Source organism: Somniosus microcephalus, chromosome 28 (assembly GCF_052327205.1).
Source record: "Somniosus microcephalus isolate GS21.2 chromosome 28, FLI_Smic_1.0, whole genome shotgun sequence".
Classification (NCBI taxonomy): domain Eukaryota; kingdom Metazoa; phylum Chordata; class Chondrichthyes; order Squaliformes; family Somniosidae; genus Somniosus; species Somniosus microcephalus.
Window position 1 is genome coordinate 29,191,291 of NC_141014.1, and position 17,224 is coordinate 29,208,514.

General features: G+C 49.5%; 2 protein-coding genes across 2 annotated transcripts in view; one reads left to right on the forward strand and one right to left on the reverse strand.

The window, feature by feature from the left end:
* The window catches only part of LOC147099476 (parvalbumin alpha-like), a 138,647-nt gene extending 132,437 nt beyond the window's left edge, over positions 1–6,210 (reverse strand). Inside the window, exon 1 of the mRNA XM_085969658.1 lies at positions 6,143–6,210. The gene's annotated coding sequence lies outside the window, so the exon portion shown is untranslated. The remainder of the gene's footprint in view (positions 1–6,142) is intronic.
* The window catches only part of ncf4 (neutrophil cytosolic factor 4), a 68,329-nt gene that overhangs the window by 5,794 nt on the left and 45,311 nt on the right, over positions 1–17,224 (forward strand). Inside the window, exons 3-4 of the mRNA XM_085969655.1 lie at positions 2,693–2,846; positions 16,029–16,099. Of these exons, the coding sequence (XP_085825781.1) occupies positions 2,693–2,846; positions 16,029–16,099 (225 nt within the window). The remainder of the gene's footprint in view (positions 1–2,692; positions 2,847–16,028; positions 16,100–17,224) is intronic.

A 17,224-nucleotide genomic window follows, 5' to 3' on the forward strand; every position in this document is an offset into this window, starting at 1 on the left:
CCTCCCTCCCCTCTCCTCCCCTTCCTCTCCTCCCCTCCCTCTCCTCTCCTCCCCTTCCTCTCCTCCCCTCCCCTCTCCTCCCCTCCCCTCTCCTCCCCTCCCTCTCCTCCCCTCCCCTCTCCTCCCCCTCCTCCCCTCCCCTCCCTCCTCCCCTCCCCTCTCCTCCCCCTCCCTCTCCTCCCCTCCCTCTCCTCTCCTCCCCTCTCCTCTCCTCCCCTCTCCTCCCCTTCCTCTCCTCCCCTCCCCTCTCCTCCCTCTCCCTCCTCCCCTCCCCGCTCCTCCCCTCCCCCCTCTCCTCCCCTCCCTCTCCTCCCCTCCCCTCTCTCCCCTCCCTCTCCTCTCCCTCCCTCATCCTCCCTCCTCCCGCTCCTCCCCTCCCCCTCTCCCTCCCTCTCCCTCTCCCCTCTCCTCCTCCTCCCCTCTCCTCACCTTTCCACTCCTCCCCTCCTCTCCTTTCCTCCCCTCCCTTCCCGTCTCCACCCCACCCCACCCTGGTCCCTACTCTCATCCCTTCTCTCTCCCCTCTCTCCGCTCCTCTGCTCTCCTTCCCCTCCTCTTCTCTCTTCCCCTCCTCTCACTCTCCTCTCCCCTCCACACCCTTCCTCTCTCCTCTCCTCTCCCTCTTCTCCCCTCCCCTCCTCCCCTTCTCTCCTCCTCCCCTCCCCTCTCCTCCCCTCCCCTCTCCTCCCCTCTCCTCTCTTCCCTTCTCTCCTCCCCTCCCCTCTCCTCTCTTCCTTCTCTCCTCTCCTCCCCTCTCCTCTTCTCCCCTCTCCTCTCCTCCCCACCCCTCCATTCTCTTCCTCTCCTCTCCTCCCCTTTTCTTCCCTCTCCTCTCACTGGAGTTTAGAAGATTGAGAGGGGATCTCATCGAAACCTATAAAATTCTGTCAGGTCTGGACAGACTAGATGCAGGAAGGATGTTTCTGATGGCTGGGGAGTCCAGAACCAGGGGTCACAGTCTAAGGATAAGGGGTAAGCCATTTAGGACTGAAATGAGGAGGAATTTCTTCACCCAGAGAGTGGTGAACCTGTGGAGTTCTCTGCCACAGAGGGCGGTGGAGGCCAGTTCATTAAACATATTCAAGAAAGAGTTGGATATATTTCTTGAGGCTAAAGGGATCAAGGGATATGGGGAGAAGGCAGGGACAGGGTTCTGAATTTGGATGATCAGCCATGATCTCATTGAATGGCAGAGCAGGCTCGAAGGGCTGAATGGCCTACTCCTCCTCCTATCTTCTATGTTTCTATGTTTCTCTCCTCTCCTCCCTTCGTACCACTGTCCTCCCCCTCGCATCTCCTCCCCCCACCCGTCCTCTCCTCCCCCGAGGGTACTGGCTCTTGCTGGGGTATGGTCCTAATGGCCAGTATCCCAGCTGCCCATTCTTCATAACGTGAGTCTGGGCAGTAAGATCCAGCTGGTTTATCAACCATCCCAACCCTGCCCCTTCCTCACACCCACACAAGTACACTCCCCATCAGAGCTCCCTGGACAGAACCAGGCACAGGGACCTGGGCTGATTTATCTCCTCCTAGACCAAGTTAGCTCCGGTCCATTGCCATGCCCCTTAGTGCCACCCTGGCTAAGATCAGCTAACTGAGCCCAGAACAGGGGTTCAACCTTGCACCTTCCTGTCCCAATGGCTCAGTAGCTCACACTCTGCGCTGGGAACACCCTGCCTGCCCAGGAGTTCAGTATTAGATGTGAGTTTCTAGAAGTAACATCGCCCGTCTCCGCCCTTGCCTCAGCTCATCCGCTGCTGAAACCCTCAGCCATGCCTTTGTTACCTCTAGACTTGACTATTCCAACGCACTCCTGGCCGGCCTCCCACATTCTACCCTATGTAGACTTGAGGTCATCCAAAACTCGGCTGCCCGTGTCCTAACTCGCACCAAGTCCCGTTCACCCATCACCCCCTGTGCTCGCTGACCTACATTGACTCCTGGTTAAGCAGCGCCTCGATTTCAAAATTCTCATCCTTGTTTTCAAATCCCTCCATGGCCTCGCCCCTCCCTCTCTCTGTAATCTCCTTCAGCCCCACAACCCCCCCACCCCCACCTGAGATATCTGCGCTCCTCTAATTCTGCCCTCTTGCGGATCCCTGATTATAATTGCTCAACCTTTGGTGGCCGTGCCTTCTGTTGCCTGGGCCCTAAGCTCTAGAATTCCCTGCCTAAACCTGTCCGCCTCTCTGCCCCTCTTTCCTCCTTTAAGACGCTCCTTAAAACCCACCTCTTCGACCAGGCTTTTGGTCACCTGCCCTAATTTATCCTTATGTGGATCGGTGTCAAATTTTTTGTCTTAAAATACTCCTGTGCAACACCTTGGGACGTTTTACTATGTTAAAGGCGCTATATAAATGCACGTTGTTGTTGCTGTAGTGTGATTGGCAGAAGAACCAAAGGCGACGAGGAAAAACTTTTTTACGCAGCGAGTGGTTTGGATCTGGAATGCACTGCCTGAGAGGGTGGTGGAGGCAGACTCAATCATGGCTTTCAAAAGGGAGTTGGATAAGTACTTGAAGGAAAAGAATTTGCGGGGCTAGGGGGGAAAGGGCGGGGGGAAGGGGACTAGCTGAAGTGCTCTTGCAGAGAGCCGGCACGGGCTCAACGGGCCGAATGGCCTCCTCCTGTGCCGTAACCAGTCTGAGATTCTATGACACACTCAATAAAATTGGCTCCATTCTTCTCGCAGGTGTTTGTCATCCAGGTGAAGCTGAAAGGTGGTGGCAAGTACTTTATCTTCCGACGTTACCGACAGTTTTACAGCCTCCAGGTTAAATTGCAGGGGAAATTCAGTCCGGGGAACCAAAAGAACATCAACAAATGTGTCTTGCCTACACTACCAGGTAAGGAGACACATGGAAAAGTCCCGTCCTGTTAATGGGATGTTCCCATTCTGGTATCCATAGTACAAAAAGGATATAGAGACACTGGAGAAGGTGCAAAAAAGATTTACAAGAATGTTACCAGAACTGAGAGGTTATACCCATCAGGAAAGACTGAACAGGCTGGGGCTTTTTTCCCCGTAGCCCTGCAAATTTCTTTTCCTTCAAGTACTTATCCAACTCCCTTTTGAAAGCCACGATTGAGTCTGCCTCCGCCACCCTCTCAGGCAGTGCATTCCAGATCCGAACTACTCGCTGTGCAAAAACGTTTTCTCTCACGTCGCCTTTGGTTCTTTCACCTTAAATCGGTGTCCTCTGGTTCTCGACCCTTCCGCCAATGGGAACAGTTTCCCTCTATCTCCTCTGTCTAGACCCCTCATGATTTTGAACACCTCTATCAAATCTCCTCTCAACCTTCTCTGCTCCAAGGAGAACGACCCCAGCTTCTCCAGTCTATCCACGTAATTGAAGTCCCTCATCCCTGGAATCATTCTTGTAAATCTCCTCTGCACCTTCTCTAAGGCCTTCACATCCTTCCTAAAGTGCGGTGCCCAGAATTGGACACAATACTCCAGTTGTGGCTGAACCAGTGTTTTATAAAGGTTTATCATAAATTCCTTGTTTTTGTACTCTATGTCTCTATTTATGAAGCCCAGGATCCCGTATGCTTTTTTAACCACTTTCTCAATCTGCCCTGCCACCTTCAACGATTTGTGCACACATACACCCCCAGATCTCTCTATTCATGCACCCCCTTTAGGATTGTATCTTTTAGTTTATATTGAGTAGTTGAGGTGAATAACATAGATCAAGGGGTATGGGGAGAAAACAGGGACAGGGTACTGAATTTGGATGATCAGCCATGATCACATTGAATGGCGGAGCAGGCTCGAGGAGCCGAATGGCCTACTCCTGCTCCTATCTTCTATGTTTCTATGCACAGATTTAAGGGGAAGCTAGATACACACACGAGGGAGAAAGGAATAGAGGGATTTGCTGATAGGGTCAGTTGAACGAGGGTGGGAGGAGAGGAGCATGAACACCGGCACTGACCAGTTGGGCCGAATGGTCTGTTTCTGTGCTGTAAATTCTATGTAATTCTATGCAATTTAGGATGTATCTGAGGGATATGATAAGATGCTACATAAATGTAAGCACTTTCTATTGATTTTCTATTATAAGCTGTATGTTACAGACACAAGGAAGTATTAATTCGAAAGGCCTCGATTTTGAAATTCTCATCCTTGCTTCCAAATCCCTCCATGGCCTCGCCTCATCCTATCTCTGTAATCTCCTCCAGCCCCACAACCCTTCGAGATATCTGCGCTACTTTAATTTTGGCCTCTTGAGCATCCGTGATTTCAATCACCCCACTATTGGTGGCCGTGCCTTGAGCTATCTAGGCCCTCAGCTCTGGAATTCCCTCCCTGAACCTCGACGCCTCTCTTTCCTCCTTTAAGACGTTCCTTAAAACCTACCTCTTTGACCGAGCTTCTGGCCACCTGCCCTAATATCTCCTTATGTGGCTCAGTGTCAAATTTTGTTTGATAATCACTCCTGTGATGCGCCTTGGGAATGGTTTACTGCGTTAAAGGCGCTATATAAATACATGTTGTTGCTGTTGGGGGGGTCCAAGTTGGAGGGCGTCCAACATATGATTAGAGATTGCAGAAGTAGCTGATGACACAATACTGCCAGATATTTTTGGCAGCTGTACTCCTGCGTTGCGCAGAGTAGAAACCGTTCAGCCTTGACCAATCTTTCCTGTTTAGCCACAAGTCACAGTTGACTATCCTGTTTCTCCCCAGCTCTCTGCTGCTGTTCCAGTGAGCATGCATCTCAACGAGCTGCGAGGCTTGGCTGCCTTCCAGCGTGCAGAGCTGAGTGTCATAGCGGTCACCCCTCCCTCAACCGGATGGGCGGGATTTGACACTCCCACTTAAACAATAGCTGGTTCAGCGATACTCATCGTGGCTCAGTGGGTAGCACTCTCGCCTCTAGAGTCACAAGGTTGTGTGGGTTCAAGCCCCACTCCATGAGACTTGAGCAAAAAAATCTAGGCCGACACTCCCAGTGCAGTGCTGAGGGAGTGCCGCACTATCGGAGGTGCTGCCTTTCGGATGAGACGTTAAACCGAGGCCCCGTCTGCTCTCTCAGCTGGACGTAAAAAGATCCCGTGGCCACTATTTCGAAGAAGAGCCAGGGGAGTTATCCCCGGTGTCCTAGGCCAATATTTATCCCTCAACCAACATCACTAAAAATAACATTGGGCATTATCACATTGCTGTTTGCTATGTGCAAATTGGCTGCCGCGTTTCCTGCATTACAACAGTGACTACACTTTAAAAAGTACTTCATTGGTTGTAAAGCGCTTTTGGACGTCCAGTTGTCGTGAAAGGTGCTGTATAAATGCAAGTCTTTCTTTTTGGCAAAAGATTGACATTGATATAGTGCCTTATCGCATCTGTAAGAGATATCTAACACATTCCACACACAATAAAAGCCTTTGAAGTGCAGTGACCATTGTTATGTAGGTGAGCATGGCAGCCATTTTGCACACAGCACGATCCCACAAGCAGCAAGTTGATGAAGGACCAGTTATTCAGTTTTTGGTGGTATTGGTTGAGGAAAGAGTGTTGCCCAGGTTTCGAGGATTTTTTAAATGGATGATGGGGATGGATACAGTCTGCTCAAGTGGGTTACTGGAAATAATAGGGACGATAGGACTAGAAGCCACGCCTACAAAGTCAGCAAATGAAGAGCTCGTTCAGATGCCAGGCAGTATTTTTTTTTTGCAAAGTAATTGTTCTCTGGAACTAAGTGCCATGTGATAAGGAAGGAGGGGCGGGGCGGGTGCTGGGGGGATTGCGGGGGGGGAACCTGCAGTCCTTTAAAAGTGAACTTGTAAGTTCCTGAAAAGATTGCCGGTCAGATTCCGTAAGGGGTTAGCTAGACTAGATTGTGACGAGTCAACCACTGTTGGACAATTTCCTTAGGAGGGATTTCCTGGAATTTTTCCTACACCGGCTGCAGGGTTTTTCCCTGCACAATGTTGGGAGCCTGGCTAGTCCACCAGGCCGGAAGAAAGCAGATGCTTGTAGGTGGGTGGGGCGAGGGGGGTGGTGGCGGTGCGGAGGGGCGGACTAATCTCAGGAGGGGTGGACCCAAGAGCGGCAGCGGCCGAGGCTGGTTGCGCGGAGCTTGCCGAACACTCCTGCCCTTCTTCGCCCCACACAAAAAAATAAAAGCAGACTTACCCCTTCGGCCTCTCCTGGACTGGGCCGCCAGGTGATAGTGGGCGGAGACTGCGCCGCGGCGGCCCCGCCCAGAACACTCCTAATTTGCATTTCAAATAGGCTTACCGCCTGATTCAGGCAGGCGCGGTGGCCGCCCGGCAGTAGGTCCTGGGGGAAATCTGTGGCTGCCATAGCAACGGTGGGGAATGAGGCGGTAACTCAATCCCCACCACTTTTGGGATGTCAACCACCCCATTTCCACCAGGCATCTAGCTGAGGTGAGTTTGAGAGGCCTGATGGTCTTTTTTCTTTGCATTTGTTAAGGATGTGGTAACATAGTGATTAAGTTTACTGGACTATTGAGTACAAAAGTAGAGAAGTTATGCTGAACCTTTATAAAGCGCTGGTTAGGCCAAAACTGGAGTATTGCGCCCAGTTCTGGTCACTGCACTTTAGGAAGGATGTGAAGGCCCTTGAAAGGGTTCAGAGGAGATTTACCAGAATGGTTCTGGGGATGGGGGATCTTAGCTACAAGGACAGGTTGGAGAAGCTGGATTTGTTTTCATTAGAGCAAAGGAGGTTGCGGGATGATTTGATAGAGGTGTACAAGATTATGACGGGTTTGGGTTGGCTACACGGGGAAAGGCTGTTCCCACTAGTTGATGGTACATAGAAACATAGAAGATAGGAGCAGGAGTAGGCCATTCGGCCCCTCGAACCTGCTCCGCCATTCAATGAGATCATGGCTGATCATCCAAATTCAGTACCCTGTCCCTGCCTTCTCCCCATATCCCTCGATCCCTTTAGCCTTAAGAAATATATCTAACTCCGTCTTGAATATATTTAATGAATTGGCCTCAACTGCCTTCTGTGGTGGGGAATTCCACAGGTTCACCACTCTCTGGGTGAAGAAATTCCTCCTCATCTCTGCCCTAAATGGCTTACGCCTTATCCTTAGACTGTGACCCCTGGTTCTGGACTCCCCGGCCATTATTATCTTAATGGCAAGAAACTGGAAAGTACTGAAGTACAAAGGGATCTGGGGGTCCTGGTGCACGAAACTGAAAAGGTTAGTATGCAGGTGCAGCAAGTGATTAAGAAGGCCAATGGAATGTTGGCTTTCATTGCTAGGGGGATAGAATATAAAAATAGGGAGGTATTGCTTCAGTTGTACAAGGTATTGGTGAGACCGCACCTGGAATACTGCGTACAGTTTTGGTGTCCATACTTAAGAAAGGACATACTTGCTCTCGAGTCAGTACAAAGAAGGTTCACTCGGTTAATCCCGGGGATGAGGGGATGGTCATATGAGGAGAGGTTGAGTAGATTGGGACTCTACTCATTGCAGTTCAGAAGAATGAGAGGCGATCTTATTGAAACATATAAGATTGTGAAGGGGTTGGATCGGGTGGATGCGGGGAAGATGTTCCCGATGATGGGTGAAACTAGAACTAGGAGGCATAGTCTTAGAATAAGGGGCTGCTCTTTCAAAACTGAGATGAGGAGGAACTACTTCACTCAGAGGGTGGTAGGTCTATGGAATATGCTGCCCCAAAAAGCTGTAGAAGCTACATCATTACATAAATTTAAAACAGAAATAGACAGTTTCCTAGAAGTAAAGGGAATTAAGGGTTACGGGGAGCGGGCAGGAATTTGGACATGAGTCTAGGTTCGGATCGGTCATGGCCCTGTGGGTAGCGGAGCGGGCCCAGGGGCCGTGTAGCCTGATCCTGCTCCTATTTCGTGTGTCTAATTCTGTTAGATTCAGGAGATGGTTCGGTGATAGTGGATTGGCGGTTAGGATCAGATCAGCCATGATCTTATTGAATGGCGGAGCAGGCTCGAGGGGCCGATTGGCCTACTCCTGCTCCTATTTCTTATGTTCTTATGTTCTAACATCCTTCCTGCATCTAGTCTGCCTAGTCCTGTTAGAATTTTATAAGTTTCAATGAGATCCCCTCTCATTCTTCTAAACTCCAGTGAATATAAGCCCAATCGATCCAATCTCTCCTCATACGTCATTCCTGCCATCCCAGGTATCAGCCTGGTGAATCTTCGCTGCACTCCCTCCATGGCAAGAACATCCTTCCTCAGATAAAGCGACCAAAACTGCACACAACTGTACAAGGACTAGGGGACACAGATTCAAGTTTTTGGGCAAGAGATACAGGGGGGACGTGAGGAAAAACTTTTTACGCAGCAAGTGGTGAGGACCTGGAACTCGCTGCTGACGGAGGTTGTGGAAGCGGAGACACTCAATGTTTTCAAGGGGAGGCTGGATAGGCACTTGAGGGAAATAAACTTGCAGGTCTACAGGGATAGAGCGGGGGAATGGGACTGACTGGACTGCTCTACATAGAGCCGGCACGAACTCGATGGGCCGAATGGCCTCCTTCTGTGCCGTTATGACTCTATGGGGGGAAAATTGAGTCGCGCCCCCTTTGGGGTACTAAGTTCGCAGCGCCCCGGAAAAATTAGCACCCCAGCGGCCAAAATTCATCGGTAGCGCCCCAAGAGGGAAACGAGGCGCTACTGGTGCTGCGGCACGTTGCGCCATGGTACTGCACGCCTTCCTCCTCGTCTTAGAGGGAGGGGCCTTGCACAGCGCGACCCAGGACACAGCTAGGCCACCAGGGGACCAGAGTGCTGGCAAAAGAGCCCGCAGCTGGCACTCCGTGGGGGGGGCTGAAGAGGAGGCCGGGGAGGGCAACGGGGGCAGGTGCTGGCAGGCGGCCAGCAAAAAAAATGGCGTCCGGTGGTAAGTCAGGGGGCACTACCAAAGATCGCAGCCTGGGCGCTGCGCACGGCGATGACGTTATTGCCGACGGCACAGCGCTGTGGGGCGCAAATGGTTACCGCCGCCGCTAACCTCCCGCGAAGCGGGAGGCATTGGCAGCGCCGCGCCTGGGCGCTAGTTGCTTTGCGCCCCGTTGGCGCCCTCTTAGAGCGCCAACAGGAGGCACAAAGCAACCGAATTTATCCCCCTATTACTAGCAATCCAGAGGCCAGGACCTAATGATCCAGCGTACAAACGTGCTCAAATCCCACCACGGCAGCTGGGGAATTTAAAATTCAATTAATTAAATAAATCTGGAATAAAAAAAGCTAGCATCAGCGCGAGCCATGAAAATATCGGATTGTTGCAAAATTCACTAATGTCCTTTAGGGAAGGAAACCTGCCGTCCTTACTCAGTGACTCCTAGACCCACGGCAACGTGGTTGACTGAAATGGCCCAGCAAACCAGTTATTAAAGAAATAACAACAGAAAATGCTGGAAAAACTCAGCAGGCCAGGCAACATCCGTGGAGAGAGAAATAGAGTCAATGTTTCAGGTCGAAACCCTTCGTCAGGACTGAAAAAACACAGGAAATGAAACAGATTAAAAGGCCAGTTTGGGGGCTGGGAAGTGGGGGTGAAAGAACAAAAGAGAAGTGAAGAGACATTAAGAGGTATTCAAAACCAGACGAGATGGTGGTAGGACTAGTGGAGACAAAAGACGGCTCTAGATTAGGTGTGGAATGCGCTGGCAGAATGGGAGACAGCTGCCATGTGGGAGAGAGAAAAAAGGGGGGGGAAATGGCCAAAACAAAGGTGTGGATAAAAAATATATATAAAAATGTAATAGGGGCCGAGGTTATGATCTGAGATTGTTGAACTCGATATTGAGTCCAGAAGGCTGTAAAGTGCCTAATCAGAAGATGAGGTGCTGTTCCTCGAGCTTACGCTGGGTTTCCGTGGAACAATGCAAGAGGCCGAGTACGGTGAGGTCCGAATGGGAATGGAGCGGTGAATTAAAATGACAGGCGACCGGAAGCTCGGGGTCACCCTTACGGACTGAACGGAGGTGTTCCGCAAAGCGACAGGCGACCGGAGGCAGCTTACCACCACCTTCATAGGCAATAAATGCTGGCCGACGCCCACCCCCTGCGAATGAATAATTAAAAAAAAATTCCAACATATAATATCGAGAGAGTGTGTGAACAGAATGATAAAAATATGTTGCAATATTGCACCTGTCTCAGTATTTGGCCCGATCACTCTAAATGCTTTCTCTGAGCCCTCACCCTATTCCCTGCTGAATCAGCGGTTATCTCATTTCCTTCTGCGATGAGACAACAGTTGCCACACTAGATGGCAGCCTAACACATAAATGGAGAGCTACAAATGGAAAGGAACTATTCTTCAAGTTGGTGGCCTCCTCAGTTTATTATCGTGTCTTCTGGAGACGCCCAGAATTCTTCTCTAATTTCACCCTATCAAGTCTTCTCATTATTTTCACGTGCGGATCATATTCTCCCCTCCTCTCCCCCACTGCTACATAATTTCCCCCCACTTAGAATAAATTCAGTATCAAAGGAAATAATTTTTACGTCCTCAGGATGTCCCAAAGCACTTCACTCCATCCCACTCCAGAGACTGGAGCACAATAATCGAGGCGGACACTCGCAGTGCAGTGCTGAGGGAGTGCTGCACTGTTGGAGGTGCCGTCTTTTGGGTGAGACGTTAAACCGAGGCCCCTTCTGCTCTCTCAGGTGGACGTGAAAGATCCCATGGCACTTTTAAGGAGAGCAGGGGGTGTCCTGGCCAATATTTATCCCTCAATCAAATTCACTGAAACAGATTATCAGGTCATTATCACATTGCTGTCTGTGGGAGCTTGCTGTGCGCAAATTGGCTGCCGCTTTTCCCACATTACAACAGTGACTACACTTGAAAAAGTACTTCATTGGCTGTAAAGCGCTTTGGGATGTCCTGAGGTCGTGAAAGTCGCTATATAAATGCAATACTTTATTTACTATTTAACAGCTTATGAATTACTCCTAAAGTCTCGTCACTGTTGTGAGGTATGCAGCTAGTTTGCACACAGCAATGAGTTAAATGATTCGCTAATTTGTTTGGCTGGCGTTGGTTGAGGGTTAAATATTGGTCGGGACCTCATCTGCTCTTCTTCAAAATGGTGCAGTGGGATCTTTTACGCCCACCTGATTGGGGCCTGACATGAATCAGTCATTCATGAAAGAAAGACTTATGAAATAATACTGAGCGGCCTGCGGGTGGCGCTGTCCAGGGAGAGTATAAATACTTGGGCACGGGCCCAGCTTGCGCAGGACATTCTTAACAGGAACTAGTGAAGGACACAACTAGACCTCCATGTTGTAAAACAGTTGATTAAAGCTTTGTTTAACGCTTAGACCAAGTGCCTAGTAGTTTTCTTACGTCAGGGCCTGTTTAATATCTCGTCTTAAAGACAGCAACAATGCATATGTGCTCAAGTCAGATTGATTGCTCCATTGTCCCTTGTAAAGGTGATCGTGACTTAAACTGAAAATAATTTGTTATGATGTTACGATCTGGAACGCACTGGCTGAAAGGCTGCTGAAGGCAAATTCAATAGTAACTTTCAAAAGGGAATTGGATAAATACCTGAAAAGGAAAAATGTGCAGGGCTATGGGGAAAGAGCAAGGGAGTGGGGACTAATTGGAGAGCTCTTTCAAAGAGCCTGCACAAGCACGGTGGGCCGAATGGCCTTCTAATGTGCTGTAAGATTTTATGATTCTATGATTTTTTTTTTCAATTTTCTTCAGGTTAGTTCTGTTCATTGCAAGTCCGGCCTACTCCTGCTCCCTGAAAGACCGCCCCAACTCTTAATGTCCTCTGTGGTCACTGTTCTTGGGATGTGGGCTACACTGGCAAGGCAGCATTTATTGCCCATCTTCAGTTGCCTCGAGGGCATGAAGATTAAACCATGTAATGTGATAGATTTTTGTTAAGCATAGGCATTAAGGGTTATGGAACCAAGGCTGGTTGATGGAGTTAATATACGGATCAGCCGCGATCTAATTGCATGGCGGAACAAGCTCGAGGGCTGAATGGTCTACTCCTGTTCCTATGTTCTTATGACTGGAGGCACGCATAGAAACATAGAAACATAGAAGATAGGAGCAGGAGTAGGCCATTCGGCCCCTCGAGCCTGTTCCGCCATTTAATGAGATCATGGCTGATCATCCAAATTCAGTGCCCCGTCCCTGCTTTCTCCCCATATCCCTTGATCCCTTTAGCCTTAAGAAATATATCTAACTCCTTCTTGAATATATTTAATGAATTGGCCTCAACTGCCTTCTGTGGTAGAGAATTCCACAGGTTCACCACTCTCTGGGTGAAGAGATTCCTCCTCATCTCAGTCCTAAATGGCTTACCCCTTATCCTTAGACTGTGACCCCTGGTTCTGGACTCCCCCACCATCGGGAACGTCCTTCCTGCATCTAGTCTGTCTAGTCCTGTTAGAATTTTATAAGTTTCAATGAGCATAGACCAGACCAGATAGAGGTGACATGAAGGACATGATTCCTGGGATGAGGGGGTTGTCCTTTGAGGAGAGATTGCGAAGACTAGGCCTATATTCTCTAGAGGTTAGAAGAATGAGAGGTGATCTCGTTGAAACATATAAAATTCTTAAGGAGCTTGACAGGGTAGATGCAGGAGGAGGGGGTTGTGGGGCTGAAGGAGATTACAGAGATAGGAAGGGGCGAGGCCATGGAGGGATTTGAAAACAAGGAGGAGAATTTTGAAATTGAGGCACTATACAGAGCCAGATAAAGGCAGGGGGGGTTGGTGGGATGGGGATTGGAGGGGAGGGGGGCACCGATGGGGCAGGAAAGAATGAAGGGAAAGGTTACGGAACCAAGGCGGGTAGGCGGAGCTGAGGTACAGGGTAGGGTGGAGGGCAGGAGTGATTAAATGGCAAAAGCGTTGATGATGCAAGGCAAAAAGGGGGTTTGGAAATGGGACAAGTAAAGAAACAAAAGATGGGTCCAGAGGAGGTGTAAATGGTTGCAGCAGAATAGCAGAGGTGGAGGGAAGCATGGCAAATCTGGCAAAGAGGCGAAGGCTCCCGTAGCCCGGGAATGTGGTGGCGAAAGGTAGGTTAGAGCGATCGAGGGCCAAGTCCCACAGCGCAGGACATCGGCAAGGCTGATAAGGGTTGGAGGCGGATTTTGCCAATGGGGAGCTTTTGGAGGCGGGACTCCCACTTGTCGGGTTTCAGTCCCGCCTCCATCAGCTTCTGGCCAACCCACGCTATTTTCCCCTGATTGACCTTGGTAAGCCCGCCCAGCGGGCTTAGCAGGCCAATTAAGGGAATGCTGGTTACAGAGAACGTCAATGTATGACTTTTCATCTGTCAAAAAGTATTGACAGATGAATTGTCATCGTTTGACAGCACAGCTCTGTGAAGCTGACAAACACTGACATTCTCTGTAGTTTGATGAGTTCTTGAATTCAAGACCTCATCAAGCCGGTTTCTTTTTCAGAAATGAGATGGTTGTTGCATTGGAGAATGCAGCGGCCATCTGTCATCTCTGCCGCAAAGGTGTGAGACTCTCCGCATACACACCGATTGAAGCCTGCAGGAAGAAACAAAGGTAAGTAAACTTTTACTAACATTTTCCACTCACCTCACATATGCACCTCTCCACACTTGTACCCATCACTTACCTTCACAGCGCACCTTTGCACCCCCCCGACCCCCGCAGACCCCCTACTCGCCTCGCTGACCCTGGCGGGGTTCGGAGCCTTCGGGAAGCCCGCACTTCTGTGGGCAATCCTCTTTAGTGGCTGTAATCCCCTTCACACTTCCAAGGAGACGGGACCCGGCGTGGGGCGGCTACCCGCCTCCTGGCAAGATAGTACGGAGGCGGGTTGGACACCCGCCCCCCAAATTCTGCCATTTTCCTGGCAGCCCCGCCTCCAAACCCGCCTCCCCAGGGCTGGCAAGATCCAGACCAAGATGTTTGCTCTGGAAGTAACGGAACTGTCAGGCAAGAATGGGTTAACTCTGAAACACATGACGTGAAACTACCTCCAAAAGCCAACTGCGTTAGGAAACTAATGATTGCTGACAGTTTTTTGACCTAAAAAAATGAATGAAAGGTAGCAATTGCCTTTGTGTTGGTTGCGAGGAGGCTGCCTTAGATACTGCCTCTATATTGCTGTTGCCTATGGTTGACTGATTCAACCGATTATTAATTTCTTCATACTTATTATGCAAATTATCATCTTCCAGTGAAAAGGTATACTTAGGAGTCATGGAAGATGAAATGATTTTAAAGTGCATTATTTAATTGCCCACCCTTCAAATACCCAAGGCACTTTCTCACTGACACATTGTGATGCTCTGCTTGACAGTCCTGGTTTGTACTTTTTCCTCTTTGGTCTTCTCTGCTGACGGTTATTGAGGGTTCGGCCTCCCAGGAATCTGACCAACAACAACATCAACAAATTGTATTTATATAGCGCCTTTAATGCAGTAAAACGTCCCAAGGTGCTTCACAGCAGTATTATCAAACAAAATTTGACACCGAGCCACATAAGGAGAAAGTAGGGCAAATGACCAAAAGCTCGGTCAAAGAGGTGGGATTTAAGGAGCATCTTAAAGGAGGAAAGAGAGGTAGAGAGGCGGAGAGATTTAGGGAGGGAATTCCAGAGCTTAGGGCCTGGGTAGCTGAAGGCATGGCCACCAATGGTGGAGAGATTAAATTTAGAGATGCTCAAAAGGCCAGAATTGGAGGAGCGCAGATATCTTGGGGGGTGGGGGTTTGTGGGGCTGGAGGAGACGACAGAGATTGGGAGGGGGCTTGGCCACGGAGGGATTTGAAAACAAGGATGAGAATTTTAAAATCCAGGCGTTGCTTAACCGGGAGCAAATGTACCTCAGCGAGTACAGGGGTGATGGGAGAACGGGTCTTGTTGCGAGTTAGGACACGGGCAGCCCAGTTTTGGATGAACCACCCTCTGGTACCTCACTGTCAGAGTCCAGACAGTGACCATCTGCAGCCTATTTGGTTACGGGGGGTGGGGGCAATGTGACAACCGAGCCCAATCCAATCCTCACCCGATCTGCACATCTGGACAGCTACTACCAAAGGATCAATGGATAGTGATCATGAATGGGAGACCACGACCCCGATTTTAAAGGTCGGGGGGCGCGAGTAAGGCGCGCGAGCCCCAAAGCGGGTGGCTATATAAATGCAAGATGTTGTTGTTATTCAGAGGGTTCAAATAGACAACAACTTGCATTTATATAGCACCCTTAACATAATAAACTGTCCCAAGGTGCTTTACAGGAGCATTATCAAGCAAAATTTGACATTGAGCCATATAAGGAGATACTAGCGCAGATGCCCAAAAGCTTGGTGAAAGATGTAGGTTTTAAGGAGCGTCTTAAAGGAGGAGAGAGAGGCGGAAAGGTTTAGGGAGGGAATTCCAGAGCTCAGGGCCCAGGCAGCTGAAGGCACGGCCGCCAATGGAGTGATGGAAATCGGGGATGCGCATGAGGCCAGAATTGGAGGAGCGCAGAGATCTCGGAGGGTTGTAGGGCTGGAGGAAGTTACAGAGATAGGGAGAGGGCGAGGCCATGGAGGGATATGAAAGGAAGGAGGAGGATTCAAAAATCGAGAGGTTGCCGGACCGGGAACCAATGTGGGTCAGCGAGTGATGGGTGAAGGGGACTTGGTGCGAGTTAGGAGACAGGCAGCGGAGTTTTGGATGACCTCAAGTTTATGTAGGGTGGGAGATGGGAGGCCGGCCAGGAGTGTGTTGGAATAGTCAAGTCTGGAAGTAACAAAGGCATGGATGAGGGTTTCAGCAGCGGATGAGCTGAGGCAGGGCGGAGCCGGGCGATGTTGCGGAGGTGGAATAGAGATAGAAGGTGTATGGTTTGGGGGGTATCTCAGCTGGATTACCAACTTCCAACTCATTGACAGAGGAGTTTCTCGGGTGGCTACGTGCAGTGACATTCCGTTCGAATGCGACTGCCGTGGTGGCCAGAGGATTCTTTTCCTCACTCAGACCCATCCAGTCCCCTCTGTCTGTTCCACTTGTAACAAGATCTCCTTGTTCCAAATTAGGGAAAGTTTTTATTGGCAACAAGCAAGAGATCGCCGAGAAGCGGATCCCCGAACTCGACATATACCTGAAGGTGGGAATTCTCGTACGAAGCACAAGAAGTGGCGGTTTCTTTATTTTTCGCCTCCCTCTCGTTCTCATTTCTTTCTTTTTCACTCTCTTTTCTCTCCTTTTGTCTTTTTCTCTTTCTCCCTCTTTCTCATTCCTTTCTTTTTCCCTTTCCTTTTTTTCTTTCTCTCTCCTTTTTTCCTTTTTCCCTTTCTTTCTCTCATTCACCTTTTCTCTTTCTTCCCTTTTTCCTGGAGGATTTGTACTTTTCCTTTGTCTCCATTTAATATATTTGATAGAGGTGTTCGTAATCATGAAGGGTTTTGATAGAGTTAATAAGGAGGAACTGGTTCCACTGACGAGAGGCTCGGTAACCAGAGGACGCAGATTTAAGATAATTGGCACAAGAACCAGGGAGGAGAGATGAGGAGAAATCTTGTTTACGCTGCGGCTTGTTGTGATCCGGAGCGCGCTGCCTGAAAGGGCGGTGGAAGCAGACTCGATAGTAACTTTCAAGAGGGAATTGAGGAGAAAGAATTTGCAGGGCTCTGGGGAAAGGACAGGGGAGTGGGACTAATTGAACAGCTCTTTCAAAGAGCCGGCATAGGCACGATGGGCCGAATGGCCTCCTTCTGTGCTGTATGATTCTACGATTCTATTAATTTCCCCTCCTAATTAAATGGAGCCTCCGGCGACTGGAGAATTCTCCCCCTACGCCAGGTGTAACCCATTAAAGAACAATTTGATTATATATTGTGCACAGGGAAAATCTTCCACTCCCCAGGTTCGTGTTTGATGCACAGAATGTCCCTTTGAAATCCTTAGAAAACAAATATATTTTGACACAAGATTTCAGATTATTATCTGAACGGCAATAGATTGGGAAAAGAGGAAGTGCAACGAGGTGGACTGGGCTGAATTCTGATAACACCCTCCCTCACCACCCGCCAACACTCACTGTTAAGGCTCATACAAGAAGAACAGCCATTTGGGTGCGATGCAGGATGGCATCATCCAACGCCTTCAGATAAAGAGGGGGCAAAAAACTGTGAGAAACATAGAAACATAGAAGATAGGAGCAGGAGTAGGCCATTCGGCCCCTTGAGCCTGCTCCGCCATTTAATGAGATCATGGCTGATCATCCAAATTC